The following is a 24,000-nucleotide window of genomic DNA, read 5'->3' on the forward strand; positions in this document are numbered from 1 at the left end:
GGAATCCCATGAAAGCACATCAAACTTGTGACACCAGCTGTGACACTGCAGAAGTAAAAAGTCCCAGGGAGGCGTGGAATGTAGGAAACTTTGGCCTGGTCTGGGAGGTCAGGGGGGACCTCCTGGAGGAGGTGATTTAGCTGGGATCCAAAGAGGGGAGGGGAAGGGAGAATGTTCTGGGGGAGGGATCCTGAAAGGCCTAGGGAGGGAGGAAACAGGGTCTGCTCAGAGAACTGAGAGATAGACACGTGGTACAGCTGGAGCGAAGAAAGGGAGATGGGAGTCATGCTGCTGGGGATCTGGAGGGGGCCGCAAGGACCCAACCTTGCTGGGTCTAGAATCCTCTTTACCCTGGGAGCAGTGAGAACCCTTGGGGTTTGAAGATGGGTAAGATCAGATGTGCTAAGAAGAGAAAAGTGCAGAAGCTTAAGGTGGGGCGAGCCGGCAGAGAGAAGCAGCCAGATTTCAGATACAGGAGACACATTTACAGACTCAGGGATGGAGTGGGGGTGGGGGGAACGTTGGGGTGGGGGGAGGAATATGACTACTGGCAGCAGGATGAGGATGTTATGCAGACAGTACAGAGGAAGAGGAGCGACCAAGGGTTGAAACCTGGGACAGGCCAGCATCTGGAAAGATGAGATGCCCAGCGGACGTAATGGGGTCAAGCACAGCCGTCATTTTAGAGAAAGCTATTTCGGAGGAGTATAGGGGTCAGACTGGAAGCAGGTCAATGGCTCAGATGGAAAGAGTTGGAACCACAAGATGAGCCATGTGGACTTCTTGATCTGGGTCAATCATGGCGAGAGGTGTGCTCTATTATATTAGATTGGCTTGAGGCTGGAGCCTGCACAGGAGTGAAGTGACCAAGCCCCCAGCTAGGGAGTCCCCATCATTAGAACTGAGTTCTCTTCAGCTCCCCACTCATGGGCTGAATGAGTAAATGACTCCGGGGTACTCTTAGGCCTGTGCTTTAACTCCTACTCCACCATTGTCCCCGCAGGTCGGCCTGCTGGGGATGCAACAGACCCAGAGAGAGGGCGGAACTAGGCAGGGACAGGAAGCCCCAGAGGTGAGACCCCTAGGGATGGCAGAGAGCAGGAGGCTCAGCCAGGAGACCAAGCCGAGGGCACCAGAAACACAGGCATGAGAATGATGAGAAAAAGTGTTTTGAAAGACTATGGAAGATCAATATTATTAATATATATTAAATATAAACCCTATCTACTTTAAGCATTGCAATATTCATCGTGAGAGGAAGGAAAGCTTCGGGGGACTGGCTTCTCATGCCTGTGGTCTGCTTTGTTAATGGCGTACGTGGAATCAGACATCCAGGGCACATCAGATTCTTCCCAGGGCTTCTGGCTTCTGAGGGTCTGGGTCGTCCCTTTGGGGTTCCTGCCTGGGGCTGGGGGCTCGCTGTGAAAGCCTCTTTCAGGTTCCTGACAGCTGGGCCTTCCTTCTCAGAAGCCCTCCCTTCTGCTGTCATTTGCATCTCATTAGCACCCCCGGGGCTGGTGGCGGCTCAGCCGCCAGGAGCCCTGGAACGCCCCGGCCCCGGGACGCGGGGGCCGCAGGCTCGGCCGGGCTCTGCTCCCTGCCCCCTCCCTGGGTGGAGATGGGTGCAGCCATGCGCTCTCCCCGCCGCCCCCACACCCCTCACCCAGGCTCCGGCCGGCTGGGCTCCCGCCGCGCGTTCCCATGGTAACCGGGTGAAGGCGAGGGTCGCGGTGCCCTCCGCAGAGCAACGCGGCGCCCCGCTCCCCGCCCCGCCGCCCAGGCTGGCTTGGTGATAGGCAGGGCCTCAATCTCCCGAGATGATCGGCGATAATTGGTTTATGGAAATAGCTGAGGGGAGAAGGCGAGCTCCCTGCCAAGCCCACTCTCTGCCACCTGTCCCTCCTCACGGCGGAAATGGAGTTGGGGGAGGGGAGGGCCGAGGAGCTGGGTGGGTGGGTGGAAATGGGCCTTTTGAGACAAGCCAAGTGTCCCACCTGTTGGTCTCCAGCACACCATCTACCCTCCTTTCAACTGTGTGGAGGTGCGGGGGTTGTTGTCATAGCTACTGGCTGGCTGTCTCCGTGGCTCCTTGATCCCTAAGTCAGGCGCTCAGGCCCAGGCTGGGCGCATTGTGGGGGAAATGGAAGACCTGGGATGTGTCCTCTGGAGCCCCAGTTTGGGGAACAGAAGAACAGCCCATAACTGTATTTATGTGAAGTGTGTCAGATCAGAGTTGCCATTGCTGTGCAGCTCCAGAGAGGAGAGCTCAACTCTGGTGGCTGCCTGGAGGAGGAGGCAGTCAAGAATAAGGCTTTGAAGGTGGGATTTCAGCAGGTGTTGGGTGAGGGCTGGGGCAGGCACTCCCCCAAAGGACATGTGGGCAAAAGCCTGAGGCAGGGACTGAACTGGAATTAGTAGAGGAGGGGAGGTGTAGAGTAGCTTGTGGGGAGGCCCTCGTGGCTCCCACTCTTTACAGAGGGGCTCAGGGATGACAAGCTTGGCGGAGGGGTTACTGTGCAGTGCTTCACAACCAAGATTGAACGGATGTCCGACCTCCGTATGGAAGGTTGGCCGGATGGACACCCTGTCACCCCCTGATGCCCTCCTGGGAGAAGTGAGGCCCACAGCGTGGGCAGCAGATGGCGTGGCAGGCCTCACTCGGCCACCAGGCTGGGAGAAGCGTGCAGCCTGATTGCAGCTGGCTGACGGGGGACGTGGGGTGCATTAAAGGACCAGAACTAGGGAAGTCCCTAAGATAGAAATGACCTGAGAAGTGGGGGGGGGGGGCAAGGAGGAAGATGGCTGTGAGGACCTACCCCAGAATAGGGCATGGGGGAATGGGGCACCCAGAGTCCCGGAGAGGCAGGCTCAGGCCTTCTTCCTTTGACCACCACCCCACTCCGAGCCCAGCCCAGGCTTCTGTATCCAGGGGCCCTGCCTCCCTGAGGTCAAACTGTGGCCAAGCCCCGCCCAGCTGGCTGTGGGATCAAGGAGTGGCTCTTCCTTCCTTCCCCAGTCCTGGTGAACAGCTTCCCACGCAGCAGGGAAGATGTCAGGCCTCACACGCACAGAGCCTCCAGCCCCTGTGTGATTCACACTTGGCTTTCCCCTCTGGGTATCACGGTCCCCTCCCCCAACCTTTGGTTGCTCGCATTCCAAATATCCATCCACTGATTTCTGCTCACAGCCCGGCACCAGCCCCTGCCCCTACTCCCGGCACCACTTACACTACCACGTATGGCCACGGCTCAGAGCCATCCTTGCAGGTGGGTAGGTTGGTGGCCCCATGGATAGTGACCATGATGGTCTCCTTATTAGGGGGAGACAGGTGGCTGGTGACAGATTCCACACTCTGTGAGGTGTTCAGGGGCTCCTCTGGGCTCTCAGTGACCTGTGGAGAGAGCCAGGGCTGAGTGGCCTCTTGCCGGTGGTCCCCTGCCCTTACTGCCTCCTTAGAACTCCAGTCCCTCACCGATCCCCTCCCCACCAAGTGCCTTTCCCTTTGTCATCCACCCACCCCCACCCAGTTTGGAACTATAGGGCACTTGCCTTTGACCCCATCTTCTCCCTACCTCTGTCCCACACCCCACGTCTGCCCCAGTCCGTGATTGCTTCCTGCGGAGAGAGACAGGGCTTCATCTCTCAAGTCCAGTCTCACTGCTAAAACCTTTGCTTTTGTGGGTGCCCTTGCCTCTAATTCCTAAATCCCACCTGCAGCTGGCCTTCTCCCTCGGTCTCTCCTGTAACCTCAGCCCAGTCCATCTGTCACCTTAGGTCCTTCCTGTGCACAGCCCCTTACAGTTTACAAAGTTCATCCACATCCATGGAGTCACCCAAGGCATTAATGAAAAAGAACAAACGTGTCTGTCCCAGATGCCCCTCTCTCTTCTCCCCAGAGAACCCTGCACCAGGAAGGAGTGGCACCTGCCTGCACATGGCGCCCCTTAGGCTGGCTGCCCCAAGCGGACACACATGTGGGAGCTCACCAGCTCACCAGCTTGTGACTCAGGGCCTGAAGGACCATGGTATTCAGTGAGAGCTGCTGAGAGGAGACAGAAGCAGCGGCCGGGCAATCAGGAAAGGCTGCTGGGACGAGGAGGACCTGAAGGGTTGGGACCTTTTATCTAGAAAGTTTGCATGAGGCACCTGGGTGGCTCAGTCGGTTGGGTGTCCGACTTTGGCTCAGGTGATGATCTCACAGTGGTGAGTTCGAGCCCTGTGTCAGGCTCTGTGCTGACAGCTCAGAGCCTGGAGCCTGCTTCAGATTCTGTGTCGCTTCCTCTCTGCCCCTCCTCTGCTTGTGTTCCCTCTCTCTCTCAAAAATAAGCATTAAAAAAAAAAATAGCAAGTTCAGTCTGTCAGACCCTGACAGGGGGCAGGCCCTGGTAGGGGGATCTCCTGGCTCAGTCCTGATGAGCACCGAGCATCAGCAGAGCTGGGTTTAAACCAGCTCTGCTCCTCAACACCATGGACCCGAAGCCCCGTCATGCTGAGAGTCAGTTTCCCCAATGGGACAATGTGGGCTTGGACCAGCCTGTTTGGAAGCTGCCCTGCTTCCTGTGTGAGGGCCCCAGTTCCCCACAGATTGTCTGCTCCCACCTTGAGCCTGGGGGTTCTGGGCGCAGTGGCTCCTGGCTCTCAGAAGCCTCTGGGCAGAGGGAAAGGGAAGGGCCTGAGGACTTTGACGCCTCTTAACGTCATTCCGTTCTGATGACAGTGGCGGGGTGAACATTACATGAGCCCTGACAGCATGGCCTGCCAGCCCTGCCTTCAAACCATGTCTAGGGGGCCCCTGGGTGGCTCAGTCCGTTAAGTGTCCAACTTCAGCTCAGGTCATGATCTCAGGGTTCATGAGTTCGAGCCCCACATCTGGCTCTGCGCTGACAGCTCGGAGCCTGCTTAGGATCCTCGCCTCCCTCTCTCTCTGCCCCTCCTCCACTCGCGTGCACTCTCTCTCTCAAAAATAAACATTAAAAAAAAAAAAAAAAACTCATGAAACCATGTCCAGAATCTGACCCCTTCTGCATGCCTGACTGTTTCCTTTCTGGCACTCCCTCTACCCTGCCCATCTCACAGAGCAGCCAGAGTGATCCTTTACAGATTTCAATCAGACCAGAACTGTCACTGCTCGAAACAGTGGCTCCCTGTTTCCTTCAGAGCTTCGCTGGCCTGTTAGGACCTACACACTCTGGCCCAGGAAACCGACCTCGCCTCATGCCCCTGGGCGTCTTGCCCACTGGCTCCAGCCCCGCTGGCCTCTGGGTGGTTTCTTGCACATCCCAAGCTGGCTCCCACCTTCAAGCCTTTGTCTGGGTAGGTCCCTCTTCCCCTGTATGTCCATCCTTGTGGTTTGTTCCCTCACTTCCTACAGATCTGATGTTATCACAAAGGCCTTCTTGGTACAATCTGTGGTCCTTGACTAATAAGATGACTAATTAGGAGGTGAGAAACCCCCAGCCCCAGAAGTGCCAGCTCTACAGAGAGACCCCTCCTTCTGCCTGAGGAAGGCCCCCTCCACAGGACCCAGGGGGGGCCTATCACCATCTGCAGAGGTGTTGAGAGTTATCCTTCCCCCTCTCCCCCTCTCCCCTGCCAGGCCATGATGGGAGGTGCCCCCTGTAACCCACTCCACTCTCCATCAGGCTTAGTCTTCTGGTTTAGTGCCAGGGGAGCAAGACCAGCGATCTGGAGTGTCCAGAAATGTAGGTTTCAGTCAGGTCTGCCCTAACTCCCAGTGGGGTCTTACTTTTCCCACCTGGTCAGTGGGGATATCTGGAATGGTTTTGTAATCTTCCCTGTGGAAGGCCTAAGGTTCTGCAGTGAGGTCAGGAGAGGTGACTAACGTGTCTCTCCATCACCCTGATGCCCAGGAGAAGCCCAAGATGGTGGCCCCCTCCCCCTTGTTTCTGTGGGGGTACCGGGCCTGTCCCCAGCCTCCTATGGCCCCCAGAAGTGAGGACCCAGCATCACAGCCCAACCAGTGATTCTGCAGACCAGGCCCATGAGTTGTGTCCTCTCTCTGTCCCCTACTGCCTCTATGCCTCCCCTTGTGGGACAGCCTTCTGGGAAATACAGCTTCCAGGAGGCTGGACAAAAACTGCTCGTGCTTCACTTCTGGGCATGAGGCCAGCTGCCAGGCTGGCGCCTCCTGGTGAGGGCCGCAGGCATGTGCCGCTGGGCAGGCTGGGCCCAGGGCCAGGGAGGCCTGGAGCGGGGACTGTGGGCCAACCTCTCAGCCTTCCCCTTCCTTCCTTCCTACCTCTGGAAGGACAATCTGCAGGCTTCCCTCGGAGCTGTGTCTGCATCAGGACCAAAGTCCCCCCTCACCCGGATTCAGGTTCCCCAGCTGTATCTTAAGGGCTTTGAGTTAAAAAATGGCCCTTCATGTTCCTTCTAGTTCCAGCATCTAAACTTGCTTGGGAGTTACAATGGCCACTGGAGGGCCCTCTCCTAGGTGGGGAATCAGGCTCAGGGAGACCAAAGCCCTTGTGTCTGGGCCCTCGGCTTTGCTAGCGGGCAGAGTGGGAAGTGGGATGGGGTCTGTGTCTCCACCTTGTGAGGTCTCTGCTCTGCCCTGTTAGTGTTTTCTGGACATGCCGAGCTTTCTCTGGGCCACAGCGTATACGGCCTCGGGCTCATGACCCAAGTAGCCAGTACTTGTTAGTAAGTACTAGCCATGGGAGTTGTGGCGTTTGGACAAGGAAAGACTCTTTCGAAGATGCCGCAAACATCAGAAATCATAAAGAAAAGATTGATCACTCAGATTACATTAACAATCCATACCAACTTCTATAATAGCCTCCAATTCACCACAGTCCAGAGAAAAAACAAATAGGAGAAAATATCTGCAATATATATAAAGGGATGAATATCCCCAATACACAGAGATCTGGAAGCATCACCACGATAAAAAAGACATGAATAGAAGCTTCACAAAAGAGGAAATAGGAATATGTAATACTATATGCACACAATATGAACATTCTTATAGGAGATTCTACCCAGTCGTTAAAAATGTTCCACAAGGGGCGCCTGGGTGGCTCAGTCGGTTAAGCATCCGACTTCAGCTCAGGTCACGATCTCACGGTCCGTGAGTTCGAGCCCCGCGTCGGGCTCTGGGCTGATGGCTCAGAGCCTGGAGCCTGCTTCCCATTCTGTGTCTCCCTCTCTCTCTGCCCCTTCCCCATTCATGCTCTGTCTCTGTCTGTCTCAAAAATAAATAAACGTTAAAAAAAAAATGTTCCACAAAATTATGAATTAAACAAAACAAATCCGGGGCACCTGGGTGGCTCAGTTGGTTAAGCGTCTCGCTTTGGTTTCAGTTCAGGTCATGATCTCATGGTTCGTGAGTTCAAATCCCAAGTCGGGCTCTGCGCTGACAGTGCGGAGCCTGCTCGGGATTCTCTCTCCCTCTCTCACTGCCCCTCCCCCGCTTGCACACACTCTCTCTCTCACACACTCTCTTTTTAAATAAGCATTTAAAAAAATAAATCAAACAAATCCATTTCCTTCTCAGGGCTCCTACGAATGCTCCTTGGATCCCCAAACCCAGCTTGGGTGGGCGGGTGGGAATGAGCTTCAGGACCAGCTGGCAGCTTAAGGCCTCTAGGTCAGGCCAGCCTGGTGCCTGGTCCTGAGTGTGTGACATTCAAGAAAGTAGCTTAAAGGGTAGAGTCAAGGGGAGGAGCCAGCTGTGGGTAGAGAACACCAGGAACCCCAGACACCAAAGTCAAGGGTAATAAAGTAGAAGCCACAGTGGGCCACCTGTAGCTATTTGGTTTGAGTCTAACAGCAAGAGAGGGTGTTCCCAAGTTAGCAAGTACCTGGTGCCTTTGGTCTTAGCTCATTCTGCCACCCCAGTCGGTACTTGGCACAGTCGAGGACATAGGCTCAGCCTTGCCAGTTAGCAGGAGACAAGGGAGGCCTCATATTGAACTGTCTGCATTTCAGCACTCAGAGATTTTAGTCCCCTCCTGGCAAGGTCTTGCTGTTCTGTCACAGATATTTATTAAGCACCTACTATGTGTCAGGCACTGTTCTGAATTCTGGGGATACAGCAGTGATCAAAACCAACAAGAAGCCCTTCTTTCTAGGAGTTGGAGCATCTGCGGCCTGGGGCAGGGGTCTGGGCCAGGGCTGGAAGGGTGGAGGATGGTGGAGGTGGAGCATTGGTAGTCCCAGGGCAGCAGTGTGGGAATCTCCTAGAAGATCCTGGAGGGGGATGGTTGAGCCATCTCAGTAGGGTCTCTGCGCCTTTGTGACAACACAGCAAAAACTCCTTTCCAGGCTATGTGGGGGCAGGGGTACTATACCCATTCAAGCCACATTTTTCTCTGGGTCATGGGGATACAAGACAGAAACAACCAGGTAAGGGTACCAGGAGCTGATAACACCTGCAAGCACACCGAATTCAGATCCCACGTGGCCCCAGAGTACAGCATGCCTAACTTGGAAGAACACCGAGAGACCACCTCGCTCTCCATTTCACGGCTGTGAAAACTGGGACCCAGATAAGGGAAGCTTTTGTCATGATTTAGGAGCAAATAAGACAAGAGACTTTGAAGGAGAGATGAGCTCATACAGATGAATGACCCCTGACCCCAGACCTCACCTTTTTCTTTTTCCGTCCCATCCTCTTGGGGGCAGGAGTGTTTGGCCTTGTTTAACAATCTTGGGGACCAGTACCTGATATTGGTGGCTGACCAGGCACTGGCCCTGCCCAGCTGGCCTGGGCACCGTGGAGTCTTGGGGCTTGGCAAACAGTATAGAGCGTCAGTGTTGTCTCGGGTTGGGGGGGCATACGCTGGCTCTGGGAGCTAGATGGGGGGGAAACAGTGGGGGGTTGGAGATGGCGAGGTGGGGGGCAGCCTGGAACTTTCTCAGAAGTGAGACATTCTTGGAGTGGAGGTGTCCTCAGGGCTCTGGGCTGTGACCAGCTGGGTAGGGGTCAGCAACGGAAACAATCGGCTCTTTGTACCCCCAGGAAGGTAAAGACAGGGGTGGGTGGCCCTTTCTCTGCCAAGACCTGGAAAAGCTGTGAGCTTGTCCACCCAGCTGGGTCACCTGGGCAACACTGTGTGACGTCATAGGGCAGAGCAGAAGCCACATGGGTATAATCCAGGTATAGTGGGGCGGGGGAGCAGAAGCCCTTCTCCCTATTTTTGGAGGTGGTTCCTGCCTGCTCTCTGGCATCCAGTCCTCACCCTCCCTGCTTTTGAGACCCCAAACAGTCTATCAACCCGATTCACCAATGGCTCTGTATGCCCAGCCCCACTGTGGAGACCCAGATGCTACCCACAGGAAGTTGCAACTTGGTTGGTAAAAACAGCTATTTCTGTTAATGAATCTACAGCCATCCTGCCTCTTTGGGTGCCTGTAGTCTTTCGTTTGTTTAATAATAATAAACATGGGGCGCCTGGGTGGCTCAGTCTGTTGAGTGGCTGACTTCGGCTCAGGTCATGATCTCGCGTTTCATGAGTTCAAGCCCTGCATCGGGCTCTGTGCTGACAGCTCAGAGCCTGGAGCCTGTTTCAGATTCTGTGTCTCCCTCTCTCTCTGCCCCTCCCCTGCTTGTGCTCTCTCTCTCTGTCTCTCAAAAAATGAATAAATGTTAAAAAAATTTTTTTTTCAATAAAAAAATAAAAAATAATAATAAACACAAAGTTCAAGAAAATGGTTCCTTCTTGGCGGCTGGGCCGGAAGGTGACAGAGAGAATGGGGAATAAGTAGATATGTTATTGTAACGTCTCTTAGATTGGGCGGTCAGCTAATGGGTGTTCATTATATTGTTGAAAATAAACTATAAATAGCTAACGACGGCCGACAAATCCAATTCTGAGCTCCACAAGAAATTATTACAAAGGTAACAATTCTTTTTATTGAGCACTTACCCTGTGCCAGACGCGGTTCGAAGTCCTTTTCCGGGCAGTGAGATGGCAGAATGAGGAGTGACTGGCCCTTGGCCTGGGGTGAGGTCTGCTCCCCAGGGAGGCTAGATGGGAACCGGGCCCCGAAACATGGTCAGAACCCTGGTCTGGCAAAGGTGAGATCTGGGGTACTGGGTGGGGTTGAAGGTGTCTGGAAAACTCCTGCGGCCTGCCTCTTTCTTCTGCCAGCTGTTTTAGAGCCCATATTGAGGGTTCTTCCCATTTTCCTGGGTCTGGGGACCAAAGCAGGCCCATCCTGGCAACAAGAGGCAGGAGCTTATGGCTTTCTGGAGGCCTCCTCCTTACCCCTCCACCCCTAGTCTAGAGAGAGGCAGGAAGGATGCAGCTGTCCCCAATTTAGAGACAAAAACTGAGGCCTCAAAAACTGAGGCCTCACCTACAATCAGGATTGGAAAGACCAGCCAAGGTCACCCAGATGGCCGGGGATGGAAGCTGGGAGTCCCACAGCCAGTTTTCTCCCTCCCAGGTCTGCTGAAGGTGGGGCCCCTGCCTCCTGGGCCCATCTCATCCCCACCAGGCAGGCGCACAGGTGGAGAGGGTCTCAGGGATGGTTCCCCAGCCACCTTACTGTGCCTCCTCCTTCCTGTTAGTCTCCGAGGCTGCAGCAGCAGATAGGGGAGGGGGGACCAGTGCTGCCTCAGTGCCTACGTGAGCCATTCACGGCCCAGTTCAGCCTTCTGCAGCAGGGCTTGAGAGAGGCCAGCAGGACACTTTGGGAGCAAAGTTTAAGGAAACCAGTGAGCACTGGTTCTCAGGGCTTGAGAGTGTTCCTGCTATCACATCTCCTCAAATTTTTACCCCAGTCCCTTCCCTGCTTCACTGTGGCCCCTCACCCCCCTGCATGTGGGCTCTGGGCTCTCACCCAGCTGCCCTACCAGCCATCTGAGCTTTGTACCCCTGGAGCCCTAGCCTTTGGCCTTCCTGCCTGGGAAGAAGATAAATGCACTGGTTCCAGGCGGTCTGGCTCCGGAGTGCTAGCGAGCCCTGCACACTCAGCAGCCACCAGAAGGGCCTTCCTACCACCTCATTTGTGGGCTGGCCAGCTCCCTGGGCCAAGGACCCCTGTGACACTCTTGTGCCACACTAGCCCTACCCCCAGAACTGCTTCCTCCTGGCCAATGAGAATGCCATCAGCCTGGGACTGCATGTGGCTTTCCTACTTAACAACACCATGAACCTCACCTTTCCCTCTGCCTCCCCAGTTCCTCCTCTTGCCTCATTGCCCATCCCTGGTAAGGGGTACTCTGCCTCCCCCAGCCAAGGGAAATGAGCCTGCTCCCCAAATGCCTAGAGGCCAGCCCCAAGCTTTGATGACTCAGATTCCAGTGTGAGCAGAAGCAGGTAATGAGTGATCTCACAGCTAATAGGTAACCCTCCCCCCCCCCCTCCAGGAGAGAGTACTTGGACCTGCCCCGAAGTTGGGCCAGGGGTTAAACACAGCCATTTAGGGAGCCTCCAGCTATGGAGGGCAAGCCACTGGACTGGATCTGAGGCTGGCTCTTGGGGAAGGAAAGGTCCTGCTTCCTCCTATGGCTTTGCACTGGGCTTACTGTGCAGCAGGAAGAGTCTGTGCAGACATGTGACTCACAGCTGTCCATACTCCCTCATGCTGTGTCCCAGGGCCCAGCTCCAGTTGTCCCTTTAGGCCTAGATATCCCTGCAGCCAGTCCAGGGAAGAGTGTCTCCCAGGGCCCGCAAACTTGGCCTTCCTTTCCCCTTAGTCCTGTCCCACACCCCTTGACATCCTCCATATTCCTCCCACCCTCCACTCTCCACCCCCATCACTTTCTCTGTATTTCGTCTGGTCCACTGCACTGGGCTTCTGGGAAAGGCAAAGGATGGACGGTGTGGGAAACTTAGCGAAGCTTATAGCTGTGTGATCTTGGTTCAGAATAGTGACCCCCTCTGAGCTTTGGTGTCCCTCCTTTTTTAATTTTTTTTTTTTACATTTATTCATTTTTGAGAGACAGAGAGAGACAGAGCACAAGCAGGGGAGGGGCAGAGAGAGAGGGAGACACAGAATCTGAAGTAGGCTCCCGGCTCCGAGCTTTCAGCACAGAGCCCAACGCGGGGCTCGAACTCACAAAACCGCAAGATCGTGACCTGAGCCAAAGTCGGACGCTTAACTGACTGAGCCATCCAGGTGCCCCTGGTGTCCCTTTTTATACAGAGGGGAAATCAGGGCTGCTCTGAGGATTGAATGAGGCAATGGAGGTACTGCTCTTAGCACTGATACTCAGTTGAGTGCTCCAAAAATGCTTGTTCTTTTCCTTGCTGAACAAACTGGGACCTGGCAGGTTCTCCCCAGCAGAAATGGGCCAGAGAAGCAAAAAATGTCTGTAGGGTGAAATACGGACACCTCCACCCAGTGCTCAAACCTTCACATGCCCTCCCCCGCCACCAGATATTCTAGCCCCGGTCTCCCTTTTCCCCAGACCCATTCTGTGCCCAGCTTCCGGACCCCTCCGCACAGCCACACCTTCCTGGCAGACCCCTTGCCAGAAAAGTCTCCTGCTTTCCTACCTAAGTTCAATTTGTCCTTACGGTCTGGCTCAAGACAGTTCATCCAGGAAGCATTCCTGACTCCCTTCATCCCCTGCTCTGAACAGTCCTCTTTGTCCGTGGTGACACCTGCCTGTGTCTGTGCTGCTGAGTTCACCCCCAATAGGTGATAAACCAGAGGCAGGGGTGTGGCACCTGGCCAAGTCCCTGCCCCTCCCCCAGAATTTGACAGGCGTCAACTGAGGCAGTTCTCTTACAGAGTCTCTGTTCTCCAAACACCACGTCACGTCCCCGCAGCCGGAGTGGTATACACAGCAGGTGTTCATCTGTTGGCTGTTGAGTGGCAGACTTCAGGAGGGTCACCTCCTATAATTATGGTGGTGAATCCGCAGGCTGCCTGGCCTTAACCTTGGCTCGGGCAGGCCCCGCAGCAAGCATCTGGGCAAGTCCCCTGGCCTGTCAGGGCGGCAATTTCTCCTCTGTAAAGCAGCGAGGATAGCCTACCTGGCAGGGGCCTGGTGAGGAGCAGGTGAGAGAACAGAGGCCCGGCACATGGCGGGCGGCACTGAACCACACTTCCTCCACGTGTACACCAGCGTGTGCCCACCTGAACCCCTGTGGCCCCCACTTTGCAATAGGGGACTTGGAGTGATTGTAACAGGCGCGCTGTTCTTGTTGGCTGAGCAGGCACATTTATTGACCGCCTTGTTGAAGGAGCCTTCTCAGCATTCGGTAACCAGAGTTCTCACTGGGGGCGGCCCAGGGCCTATCTTCACGTCGTGAATCACTTTGCTAAAGATGCAACGTGGCTTTGGGGCATTTTTCTTTTGAAAAATCAATAACTCATTAACAAAGAACTAAATAAAGGGGTAAGCAATGGAAGCCACCTGCCATTCCCTTTCCTCAGGTGGGGGCGCAGGAGCCAGACCCACCGAAGTGGAGGGGGTCCACTCGGGGTCCACTCGGGCTGGGGGTGCCATAGGGTGAACCCTCGCCCTGACTCTTCCAACCCCACAAATGTGACTAAGTCCCTCCTCTGTTTCAGTAAACACTTCAGGAGGGCCCCACTGCTCTCAGGAGAGATTGGAGTTCTCTCAGGAGACCCCGGAAGGCCTCCCAGTCTACTCACCCCAGTCTCTCCAGCCTCGTGGAAACCGATCCCTGCCTCACACCCACGCTCCAGCCACACTACACGCCTGTGGCCCCCTGAAATGGGCTCTGATCTCTCCAGCTTCCCGACCTTCACATTCACTCACTGCTCCATCTGCCTGGACTGTTGTCGTCCCTCTGCCAGCCTGAATAATTCATGATGCGTCCTCAAGACACAAATGGAACAACCTCTAGCAAATCTGCCCTGAAACCTTCTCCCACTGCCCCCATCCCCACCCAGGGGTATCAGATCCACAGCCCCTAGGCCTCTCTGCACCCAGGTACATGACCCACTATTACTTTCTGGGAGAGGGACTGTCTCCTCTGAGGACAGGGACTGTGCCTGGTGGTCCCATCCTCAGGGGCCAGGCTATTGCCTGGCACAAAGTTGGTGCCAGGTGGGTGCTCACTGAATGAGTGAGGGATGACATTATCATCAGATGTCTTCCTTCTCCCTGTAGTTCCCCAGAAGCTCCCACTTCAGCCTAGGATAATGGTGACTGCCCCCCAGATAATCCTCCTTCCTCCAGGGTCCAAGCCCTCAGTGGCCTTCTCTCCCCTCCTAGGGCACAAATAGCTGATGTGTGAACCTCATAGTAAAATCAAACACTCAACAAGCACTTGGTATGTGGCAGGCCCTATCTATACGTTTTACAGACACGAACTCAGTTGTCACAAATAGGCATGAGATAGGTACTATTCTAGTCCCCATTTCACAGATGAGAAAACAGAGGCAGAGCCTGGAGCAGAAGGGCCAAGCTTCAGACCCAGGCCACATGGCTGCAGAGACTATACTTGGAATCACAGCCCTTGCCTTTACTGAGGGGCTTGTGGGGAGCCTGGGGTGGGGGAGACAGCCCAGAGTACCCCAGCCGCCACCCACCACCCGCCACGCCACCAGACAGGGCCTCAGGGCCTGCTCTGCAGCTGGGATGAGCCAGCAGGTCAGGGGAGCTCCAGTTACAGGAAACTGCTTATTCAGGGCCAGCAGGCTTGGGATCCCTGATTCCCTCCCTCTCAGATTCCCTACTCAGCGCGAGTCCCTCACCCACACCGCCCACCATCTCCACCAGAGAGCACAGCCTCTGGCCCTAATCTCATTTGAGGCCATGAAATCGCATTTGCGGAGTATTAATGCAGCACGGAGCTGGCCCAGCCCTGCCTGGCTCCTGGCGGACAGGAGCCTGCAAAGCAATCTCTCGGGGAGGCGGCTCCCGGAACACCCGCCGACAAAAAGCAATTATGCTTTAAGAGGAAGATTAAAATAATATTTCCCCACCCTCCCTCCCCCATGCCCACCCGAGGGCCTCAGCTCCACGTGGCCCCCACCGCCTTCCAGCCCAGCAGTGACTCAAGGGCAGGCTTCCTGCTGGGTGAGAGGTGGGGGCAGACTCCGCCCTCTCTCTCCTGGGTATGTCCCCATGGCCGGCCCCTCACCTGACCCCACGCTCCCCACCTTTTATTCCCCCAAGTTCCCAAAGGAAACTGTGCTCTCTCAAGCTTCTGGGCCTTTGCCTAAACGTTCCCTCCCCCTGTAGTGTAGCCCTCCAACCTGTCTATCCGGCAAGCTGCCATTCACCCAGCACAAGGATCATAATAGCTAATGTTCTGTGAGTATTTAATATCTTCTTTAAATTCATTGCATATTCAAGTCAACAATCTTGTGTGTGTTGGGGGGCACTGTCATCCCCCATTTTACAAAGGAAGAAAGGAGGCACAGAGGGATTAAGTCCCAGCGCAGGAAGATGGCAGAGCAGGGATTTAAGGTAGAAGTCTTTCCCCCTTCCCCCAGAGTAGACCCAGTGGCTTCCCCTCTGACATCCAAGGACCACAGTGGCCTCGCTGTGGTCTCTTATCTCCCCAAGAGCTCTGAGAGGCCAGGCCTGGAACAGAAGCAGGATTTAACACACATTACTTGTGCGGAAGAATCAGGCACCTCCCCGCAGCAGCAGAAGGCCTGCGGATGTGTGTCCCGCCCCTGCCTCCAAGCCTGGATCCCTGGTGCCTTCCAGTCTGTCTCTGTTCTGGAAGTCTTTGGAATCTCCTCTCCTCCAGGAAGGGCTCCCGAATTGTAGTCAGGCTAGCATATGATTTAATCCTCACAATCACGCTGCAAAGTAACCATCACTCCCCCCCCCCCCCCCCCCGGCCCCCAGCCATTTCACAGAAGAGAAAACAAAGAGTCAGAGAAGTGACCTGATCAGGAACACCCGGTATGGGGCAGAGCAGGGATCTGAGTCCAAGGTCCATGTTTATCCACTGCACCTTCTTGGCTGTAACTTTCTCTCACCCCTCAGGTTGGGAAAGGGCTGGATTCTGTCCTGAGATTATTTATGCAACACTGTTTTCTGTGTCATCCACCAACTCCAGTGGGCTAGGGGGGTTGCCTGGAGCCTCTGAGCCATTGACAGCCCCAGCCCCATGCCTAGTCTCTCTCCCCAATCACCCAGCACAGTGAGCACTCGTTGTTGGGGTCACCTTAAGCCTCAGTGATCTGGCTTGCCGGGAAGAAAACTGTTCCCCCAAACTGCTGCCCCTTGACCCCGCCACACCATGTAGAAAGCTCACCAAAATACGGGTCTCCCTGCGACAGAGTGCCATAAGTCACTCCCACCTCTGTGCTGGTTGCTATACCTGAAACGACAAAAGACTTGGTGGGCCCCTGGGTTCCAGCCTGGCTTTGCTACTGACTCCATGGGAAGACTCAGGCAAGCCATCCACCTCCACTAGGGGCTCAGTTTCCTGCTCCAGAAAATGGACATTATGAACGCTACCTTCCCACCTCCCAAGACCCATTTGATGCTTCAGTGGGCTTCGCAGCTTCCAGCTTTGCAAGCCTGGCTCAGAGAGGCCTGGGAAAACAGGTGATAGCAGAGGGTTTGGGGCACATGGAGCCAGTACCTGCCCTCCATTCCCTTGGCACCCCTGCAACTCCCCATCCCATGAACATGCTCTCCCCACTTCATCCCTTCTCCCCTCTTGCTGTTCCCACGCACACACCTCCACACTCCTGCTTCCACACCTTTGCTCACACTGTCCTCTCCACTTGAAAACCACGATCCTCAATCTCTCCCGGAATCCCACCCCTTCTTTGAGGCAGGGATCAGATGTTCCCCTGACGTCTGTGAGGTGGGTTTTAATGAGCCAAGCAATTTCCCACCCCCCTCCTCACCTGACCTCACAACCTTGCCATCAGTAGGCACTGCTCTGCCCATTGTACAGATGAGGAACTTGAGGCCCAGTTAAGTCAAGTGTTTTGCTCCAAGCTACACACACACAGCTCTCATGCAACTGAGAAATAGGGTCTTCTGCCTCCCGCCAGAACTGGTTTTCCTATGGCAGACCGAATCCTTGATGACCACCCGGTCATGCCCATCACTTCCTCCCCAGGTCCCAGCAGCCCTCGCAGACAGCTTGGAGAGTCACTATCCTCCAACTCCTCCTACTGCCTCTCCCCACCCAGCCTGACAGCTCCCCAAAGGTTGGGGGATACAGCGACCTTGTTTACTGCTGGGGGAATGGATGGCCAGACAGATGGATGGATGGACCGATGAACACCCCGGGCTCAGGGAGGTTGGGCCATTGGCCTCCAGGGCAGGCTATCAGATCCAGATGGAGGAGGGATATCCTCACTCATTCTCCATCTCTTGGGGGAGGGGGGTGGGGCCCTGTTAGCCTCAGCTGCTCCTGAGCCCAGGACCTCTGCAGAACCAGCCCAAGCCCAGGCTGGGATGTCTCAGTTGACTCCCGACAGGCCCAGGTCAGGGCTGGATGCCCATCAGTGTTCCTTCCCTGCCGCCCTCCCCCATCCACTGTTTTATTAAAGATCAGTTCTTACAGATTGGCTTCGCATGGGGTTTTAATTTCACCTCATACATCACACATGCCATGTCCTCAAGTCTCTTTCCCCTCTGGTAGAGGCTGCACTGGGGCAGGGGTGGGGGGTGTTCTGTACAGAGAGATAAAGCCAGGAGGGTCCCAAGGAGGTACAGATCTGCGTGTGGGAGGGTGTGTGACCCACGTGTGTCTATCAGTGAGTTGGTGTGAATCTCTCTTTGTGATGGGGAGGGTCCCTGCCTGTCCAGAATGAGATGTGGTGGCTCTGTGTGTACCCGCGCACCCAGGAGGGTGGCTGTGCTCAGGAGTGTGTGCTGGGGGCACATCCACCTTCCAGGGGTATAAGTGAAGGAGAAGAAAGGAAGACAACCATAAAACGCCACATGACTGGATCCTCCTGCCCCTCCCCCCTCCTTCTTTCACTGTGAAGGTAACTTCTGGAGATGAGAAGGCCACCATGGTTCCCTCCCCTGGGCTGGCTGGAAGGACATCAGAAGCAGGCACCCCCTTCCGCTCCATATCCCCTTCACCAGACACATCTCTCCCTCTCTCTCTCTCTCTCTCTCTCTCTCACACACACACACACACACACACTCACACTCACTCACACAGACTCCAGAAGGTGTGAGTCAGCAGTAGCCCCTGGCTGGAGTGGGGGAAGGTGGAGATGGGGGGGAAGGGCAGCAGGGCCATCTGGCACGCTCAGTTACAACAATCTGCTAATGGAGCTTCTTCCTCGACTAGCACCCAGGCTGGGCCAGCCTTCTCCACTCCAAACCTGGGGGTCCCAGAGGGTGGGGCTCACAAGTTCCCATCACCCCTCCCCTGGGAGGCCGGCTAGGCAAAAGGAAGCAACCCTATTTTCTAGATGCAGAAACTGAGGCCCAGACCTATCAGTTTTGCCCAATACAGACATCTTAACTCATTACTAGAACAGCAAGCATTTATTCAACGCCTCCTGCAGGGCAGAGGCAACCGTAAGCTAGTTCATGTGTCTTTCCAGCAGTCGAGGACACAAGGATTGCTCTCCTCCATTTCACAGATGTGGAAATGGAGGCTGAGGGAAGTTATGTAATCTGCACAAGGCCACATCGCTACTAAATAAATGCTAGATACTGATCTGCACCCAGGTCCATCTGACCCCAGTATACCTGCCTCTCATTGTAAGCTGCCTGAATCCCAAACCTATTGTATACCCCATCCTGCCGAGCTCCAGACACTGATCCTGATAGCACCTCGAAGGCATATAGAGGTGACCTGGAAATCAGGCAGGGCAGGACTGAGGGACAGGCTTGGCAAGGACATAAATATGAGACCCCCCAACTTATGCATGTTCAGGTTCTTATCTGCTATGTCCAGGGACCTCTGAGGTCTCTTTCAGAGGTCCCTGAGAGAGAAAATCTTTCAGTGCTACTGAAGAGGAAGAGGGGACATCAGGTGGCCTGCAGGGCAATTTGGTACATTTAGTTGACGGCCTTTCTCTTCCTGAGGGGGCTGGTCATGTCCTTGTCTCTGGGCCAGCACGGGCCAGCCCTGACTCTCCTGCCAACCTCAGCCCTCCATCACCGTGATGGGTCTGCATCCCTCCCTGCGTGGGTGACAGCGCTCTCCTGGAACGCCTTGACAGTGCCTTTGTTCCTCTGAAATAAAAGAAAATCGAGCTACAAAGGGAAACCTCAGGTAGCTTTTAACGGGGGGCTCAGCTGCCTGAGGCAGAGTGTGTTTAAGCTGGAGGCTGTTGTCACAGGAGCAGAAGGGGGAGCTGCCTGCAGTCTCCCTCCCACCCCCACCCCCACTATCCCCATGATCAAGTTTACTTGAGGAAAAGGCTCTTCCAAATAGCGGCCAAGGAGGAAATCAATGAAAATTGATAGAGAAATGTAAAGCAGCTGTCCGCTGTGTGTGCGTGTGTGTGTGTGTGTGTGTGTGTGTGTGTGTGTGCGCACACGCACAGGCAGCAAAAGTGTGCTGCCTGGACCCAGGCTGACCTGCTTAGGGCCAAGAAGGCCAGGGGCTGGGAGTCACTCCAGCCGCGCTGCCAGAGGGGTGCTGGTGGCTGGGGGAGGGGCAGCCGCCAAGTCTCACTCGAGTTAAGAGAGAGATTAATATATTCAATCTGCTCAGGGTAATTGAGGGAACAATCGGAGTGTTTTTCTAAAGCCCATAAAACTGCCTCATTTGCAAGGAGGCGCTGACCTGCTCCAATCATCTGTATTTGCTGGAGCTCAGGAAGGGAGGAGGAGGGGCGACAGTATAGTCCCTATTCTGAAGGACTAGGGGACAGTAGCCTGGGAGGGGGCCAGCAGGCAGGGTCTAACCTGTTCTCACCTTTCCCACCTCCCACCTCTTAGTAGCATCCCAAGCACTGCCTTCTGGAGCCTCTGTTTCCCCACCTGTGAAATGGCCATGGGCATCCTCCTCCCAACAGGAGAGTGGGAGGGAGTGGCAGAAGGGGAGGCTTCTCTAGATGAGGCAAGCTGGCAGGGACACCAAAGGTGTGGCACCGTGGTGAAGGCGTGTGAGCACAGAGGTGCCCAGCTCCCCCAGCCGGGCCAGCTCCCCACCCCCACCCTGAGATGAAACAGGCAGTAAAGTTAATGAAATCCACATTGTGTGCCTTTCTCCGCTTGAACCATTCCAGTCTCCAGGGCAATAGAAACAGCGTATGCAATAGCGAGCAATAAAAGGCACAATGAATTTAAAAGAGTGAAAGGGGAGGAGAGGGAAGACGTGGAGTGCACCGGCCGGAGGCAGTAAGCGGAAGGCGGAAGGCCCGGAGCACAGGGCCAGAGCTCCGGCTGGCCGGCATGGGACCGGAGGGGATGGGGGTGGGGGACAAGGGAAAGGTATGGGGGAGAGGGACCTGGAGGCAGGGAACAAAGGGAGAGAGACGGAGCCAGAAGTTTAGGGACAGAGGGCAGAGGGGATGCCCCGGACCAGCCACCGCCAGCTCCGTTCCTCTCCACTTCTTGTTAATGAAAGCCCCCAGCCTGTCGGTGCCAAAGCCACAATCAGAAGCCACAGGCTTAGAGCCAGGTGCTCAGCATTTGGTGATTGCTTTATTAGCTTTTTCTTCTTTTTTTTCTCCCTCCGGGGCAAAAAGAAAAAAAAAAAAAAGGTGTTTTAAATGGAAAGAATAAGAAAAAAAGACCCTTGAAAGCGTCATTTAAAAGGCTCCTGGGGAACGGAATCGTTTCCATGAAACAAAACTGCGATTGTTTGGAAGAGGTAAATGCCGGGCTGGAGTGGGGGAGGGAGCCCCGACACCCTCCCCTCCCCCAGCTCCCGCTCCAGTGGGAGGATGCTCGCTTAATCGCTCACTCAGAGAGTGAGGGAGCCCCCATGATGGCTCCCACAGCTACAAGCAAGGAATTTTCAAGTTCATGTTTCCAGAAATTTTATCACTGGGAATTTCCAGCCCAAGGTTTTGCTCTTAAACAGCTCTGCCTGTGGGAATTCGTCCTGAAACCTTCAGGATCTCTCAGAGAGGTCCAGTGAGGTGCCGGAAGGAATGTGGCCCCTGAGAACTCTGTGGCTCCAGGCTCCAGGCTCCAGACTGTGTTGTCCTCCCCTTGCCCTCCACCCCCCTCCCCCCCAGGGAAGAATGGAGCCAGAGTCACCCCAGCCAGCCCAGCAGCCAGACTGTGGCCTGCACCTTGCTGCTCCCCTCACCCCAGGGATGTTTTCTGCCCAGCACTGGACAGGCCACCCTCATTCTAGTCAGATAAACTCCCTCTTACTCTGGGGGAAGGAGAGCTGGGGGGTGTTGGGGTAGCACAGCCATGTGGCCTTAAACCTGCCAAGAAGATAAGGAGGTAGCGTCAGGGGACAGGATGGGTCTGGTGGAGCTCTGCCCAGAAAGGAAGCCACTAAACACCCATGCAGCTGGTGGCAGGAAACCTGGAGCTGGCTCCCTCCCATGCACGGGAAACTTCCCTCTGTAGCCTCTGCCTGTGCACCCCAGTCCCCCATCCGTGAGTCAGGGGCCGACGGAGTGATCTCCATCCTGGAGTCTGACTGTACCTGCTGGAAACATCCATGGGGGATCTGCCCTTCATCACCATCAACCTCCACCCCCCAGCACACACACACAGGAGGAAACCTGAGACTTGGAGAAGGGAAGGTGTTCGTTGTCGGCGTAATGTTACTGTGGGGGGATTGATTGTTCCCGTGGAGTCTCTGGGATTCGGGACATGCTGTGACCAGCACTGGTGTGTCATTTTAGGGCTATATATCCTGTGGGCCATGGCTGTGGAACACAATGGGTCAGAGTCAAAGTCAGTCACTGAAGCTCACTCAGAGGCCTATCTCCTGCTGCCTAGTCATTATCATTGCATTCCTAACCCCCTTGCCCTCTGCCCACGACGCCACACTTGAGTCCCACGAACATGATCAGTTCTGGTCTAAAAACTGACACACAGGACGCCTGGGTGGCTCAGTTGGTTAAGCATCGACTCTTGATTTCGGCTCAAGTCATGCATGAGTTCGAGTCTGGCATCAGGCTCTGCACTGGCAGTGCGGAGCCTGCTTGGGATATTCTCTCTCTCCCTCTCTCTCTCTGCTCCTCCCCTGCTTGCACTCTCCGTCTCTCAAAACAATAAATAAACATTAAAAAGAAAAAAACCCTGACACACAAATTGAACAACTTACGAGCTCACAATACAGTTGTAAATGGAATAGATTCATTGGTTCACATGCCTGAGGCATACAGGACTGAAGATAGTCTGGAAGGAACAAAATCCATGCAGAACAGGCCTCCTGGAGGAGGTGACCTTGAGTCTACCCCTTTGCGTCTGAAGCCCAGAAATCCATTCCTGGCCCTGAACTGCATGCAATGAATGCAGTCTCCTTTCTCCAACCTTCTGGATCATGGTCTCTTCTCACCATCTCACCCTACCCCCACTTTCAGATGTCTTTCTCCTCCTCCTCAGTTGACAGCCAAGGAGAGCTGGGTGAAGTCCTTCCCTCTAGGGCTCCATTTTCTCCATCTGCACAGAGGGGAGGGAGGATGGTTTCGAGGGTCCCTGTGGCTCTAGGCCACATGCAATTCCCCAGGGAGCTGGCCACAGGCATGCTGCCCCAGCCCCAGTGTGGAGCCTCTAAGTCCCGGTTCCAGAAAGGTGCTCGCTGCATTATCTGTTCCCTACCAGTTTCCTGACCCTGTCGTCAGGGTTGTGATTGCTGACCCCCCAGGAGGGAAGCTATTTTCCTCTCCCTTGAAAGCCATTTTCTTGTCTTGGTAGAAGCAGACATCTGACACTTTAAGAGGGAGAATGGCAGGGAGATGATGGCATTAAATAACAGAAATTAGAGCTGCTGAGGATGGCTCAGCCACCCCGAGGCCCCCCTTCCCTGCAGCAGCCGCCCCATCACATGCATTCAGGGCTGCAGCCTGCAAGCTGTCTGCAAGGCCCGGCCTCTCAGCGGTCACAGAGAGCAGGGGACTGCTTCTCCCTGAGTTCTGAGGCTCTTGTGTGTGTATGCAGTCCTGTGACAAACTAGGACAGAGGGGCCAGGGCCCCAAAGTCAGGGAGCTTGCTTGCAGCCTGAGAGAGCAGAATGTCACCGAGAAACCGGGGGAGCTCCAACTCCCTCACAAGCACCCAGGGCATCCTCAGCCTCCCCGGCACACAGCCCTGGGCATACAATAGGCGGTCAAAAGTATTTGTTAATAGACTGGTGAATGAATGGCTGAACAGGGGCCAAAGTGGTCCACATAACGGGCTGAGACCTGGCAAGAGAAACTGGCCCCTGGGTTCCTTTCAATCTTCCTGGCACATGCCAGCAGGTCACATTGTGTCTTTCTCCCGCACCAACGGTCTCCCCCTTTGCCTCCGGAATTGAATAGCCACCTAGCTCTTCTGCCATCACACCCTGATTCCCTCCACTTTCTCTGGCCCATCAGCCCTCCCTGAGCCTGATCAGCCCACCACCTGGGCTCTGCTAAAGCCCCAGGCCGATGCACTGCCCGGGAGAGGGGCTGCAGGAAAAGCCAGCCACCTTCAGCTCCAAGCTTAGCTCAGTCTCCTGTTGCCACTGAAACCCTTTCCTTCTCCTCAGGCAGCTTATTCTAGTCTCTCCGCCTGGAATACCTTCCCCAAAGCCCAGAATTGACATCCTGAAATCTCACCCACCTAGCGCAGGGTCTGACAGGGTCAGCGCCTAACCAACGTTTGATGGCTGAATAAATGGGTAAATGAGTGATGAACAAATAAACGAGAGACTCATCTCCAATAACATCTCTTCTGAGGAGCCTTTGTGAGGCTCCAAAATCTGACCTGCACACTCCCTCACCAGAGTGCCCCTTCCAGCACATGGCTTCCAGGACTGCATGATGCCAACACTGTGCCCACCGTCTTTAAGCTGGGTGGCACCATGAGCTCCGGGACTGACCTAGCTTTGGATTCCGTGCACGACTGTACACTAAGTTCCCCAGGAAATGTTGTTGGTATTAAATGGACTCAAGCATCCTCGGGGATGATCCTCAGTTTCTCCACCCATGATATGGGCTGCCAGCTTCCACCTACACTGGCTTTGAGGCCCACCAGACACACTGCCCGGCTGC

At 55.0% G+C, this 24,000-nt stretch overlaps 1 protein-coding gene across 5 annotated transcripts in view; it reads right to left on the bottom strand.

The window, feature by feature from the left end:
- The window catches only part of CCDC33 (coiled-coil domain containing 33), a 107,875-nt gene that overhangs the window by 81,760 nt on the left and 2,115 nt on the right, over positions 1–24,000 (bottom strand). For 4 of the 5 annotated variants that reach the window (XR_009605833.3, XR_009605832.3, XM_060618073.3 and 1 more), the window contains exons 1-2: positions 8,612–9,038; positions 3,228–3,391 (exon numbers count right to left, since the gene is read on the bottom strand). Coding sequence is in view for 3 of the 5 variants with exons in the window: in XM_060618073.3 (XP_060474056.3) it covers positions 3,228–3,391; positions 8,612–8,632 (185 nt within the window). In the remaining 2 variants the exon portion in view is untranslated. Of the gene's footprint in view, positions 1–3,227; positions 3,392–8,611; positions 9,039–24,000 lie in introns of those variants that run through there. The other variant, XM_060618074.3, reaches the window with a different exon arrangement.

The sequence above is a fragment of the Panthera onca genome, chromosome B3 (genome assembly GCF_046562875.1).
Source record: "Panthera onca isolate mPanOnc1 chromosome B3, mPanOnc1 haplotype 2, whole genome shotgun sequence".
NCBI lineage: Eukaryota > Metazoa > Chordata > Mammalia > Carnivora > Felidae > Panthera > Panthera onca.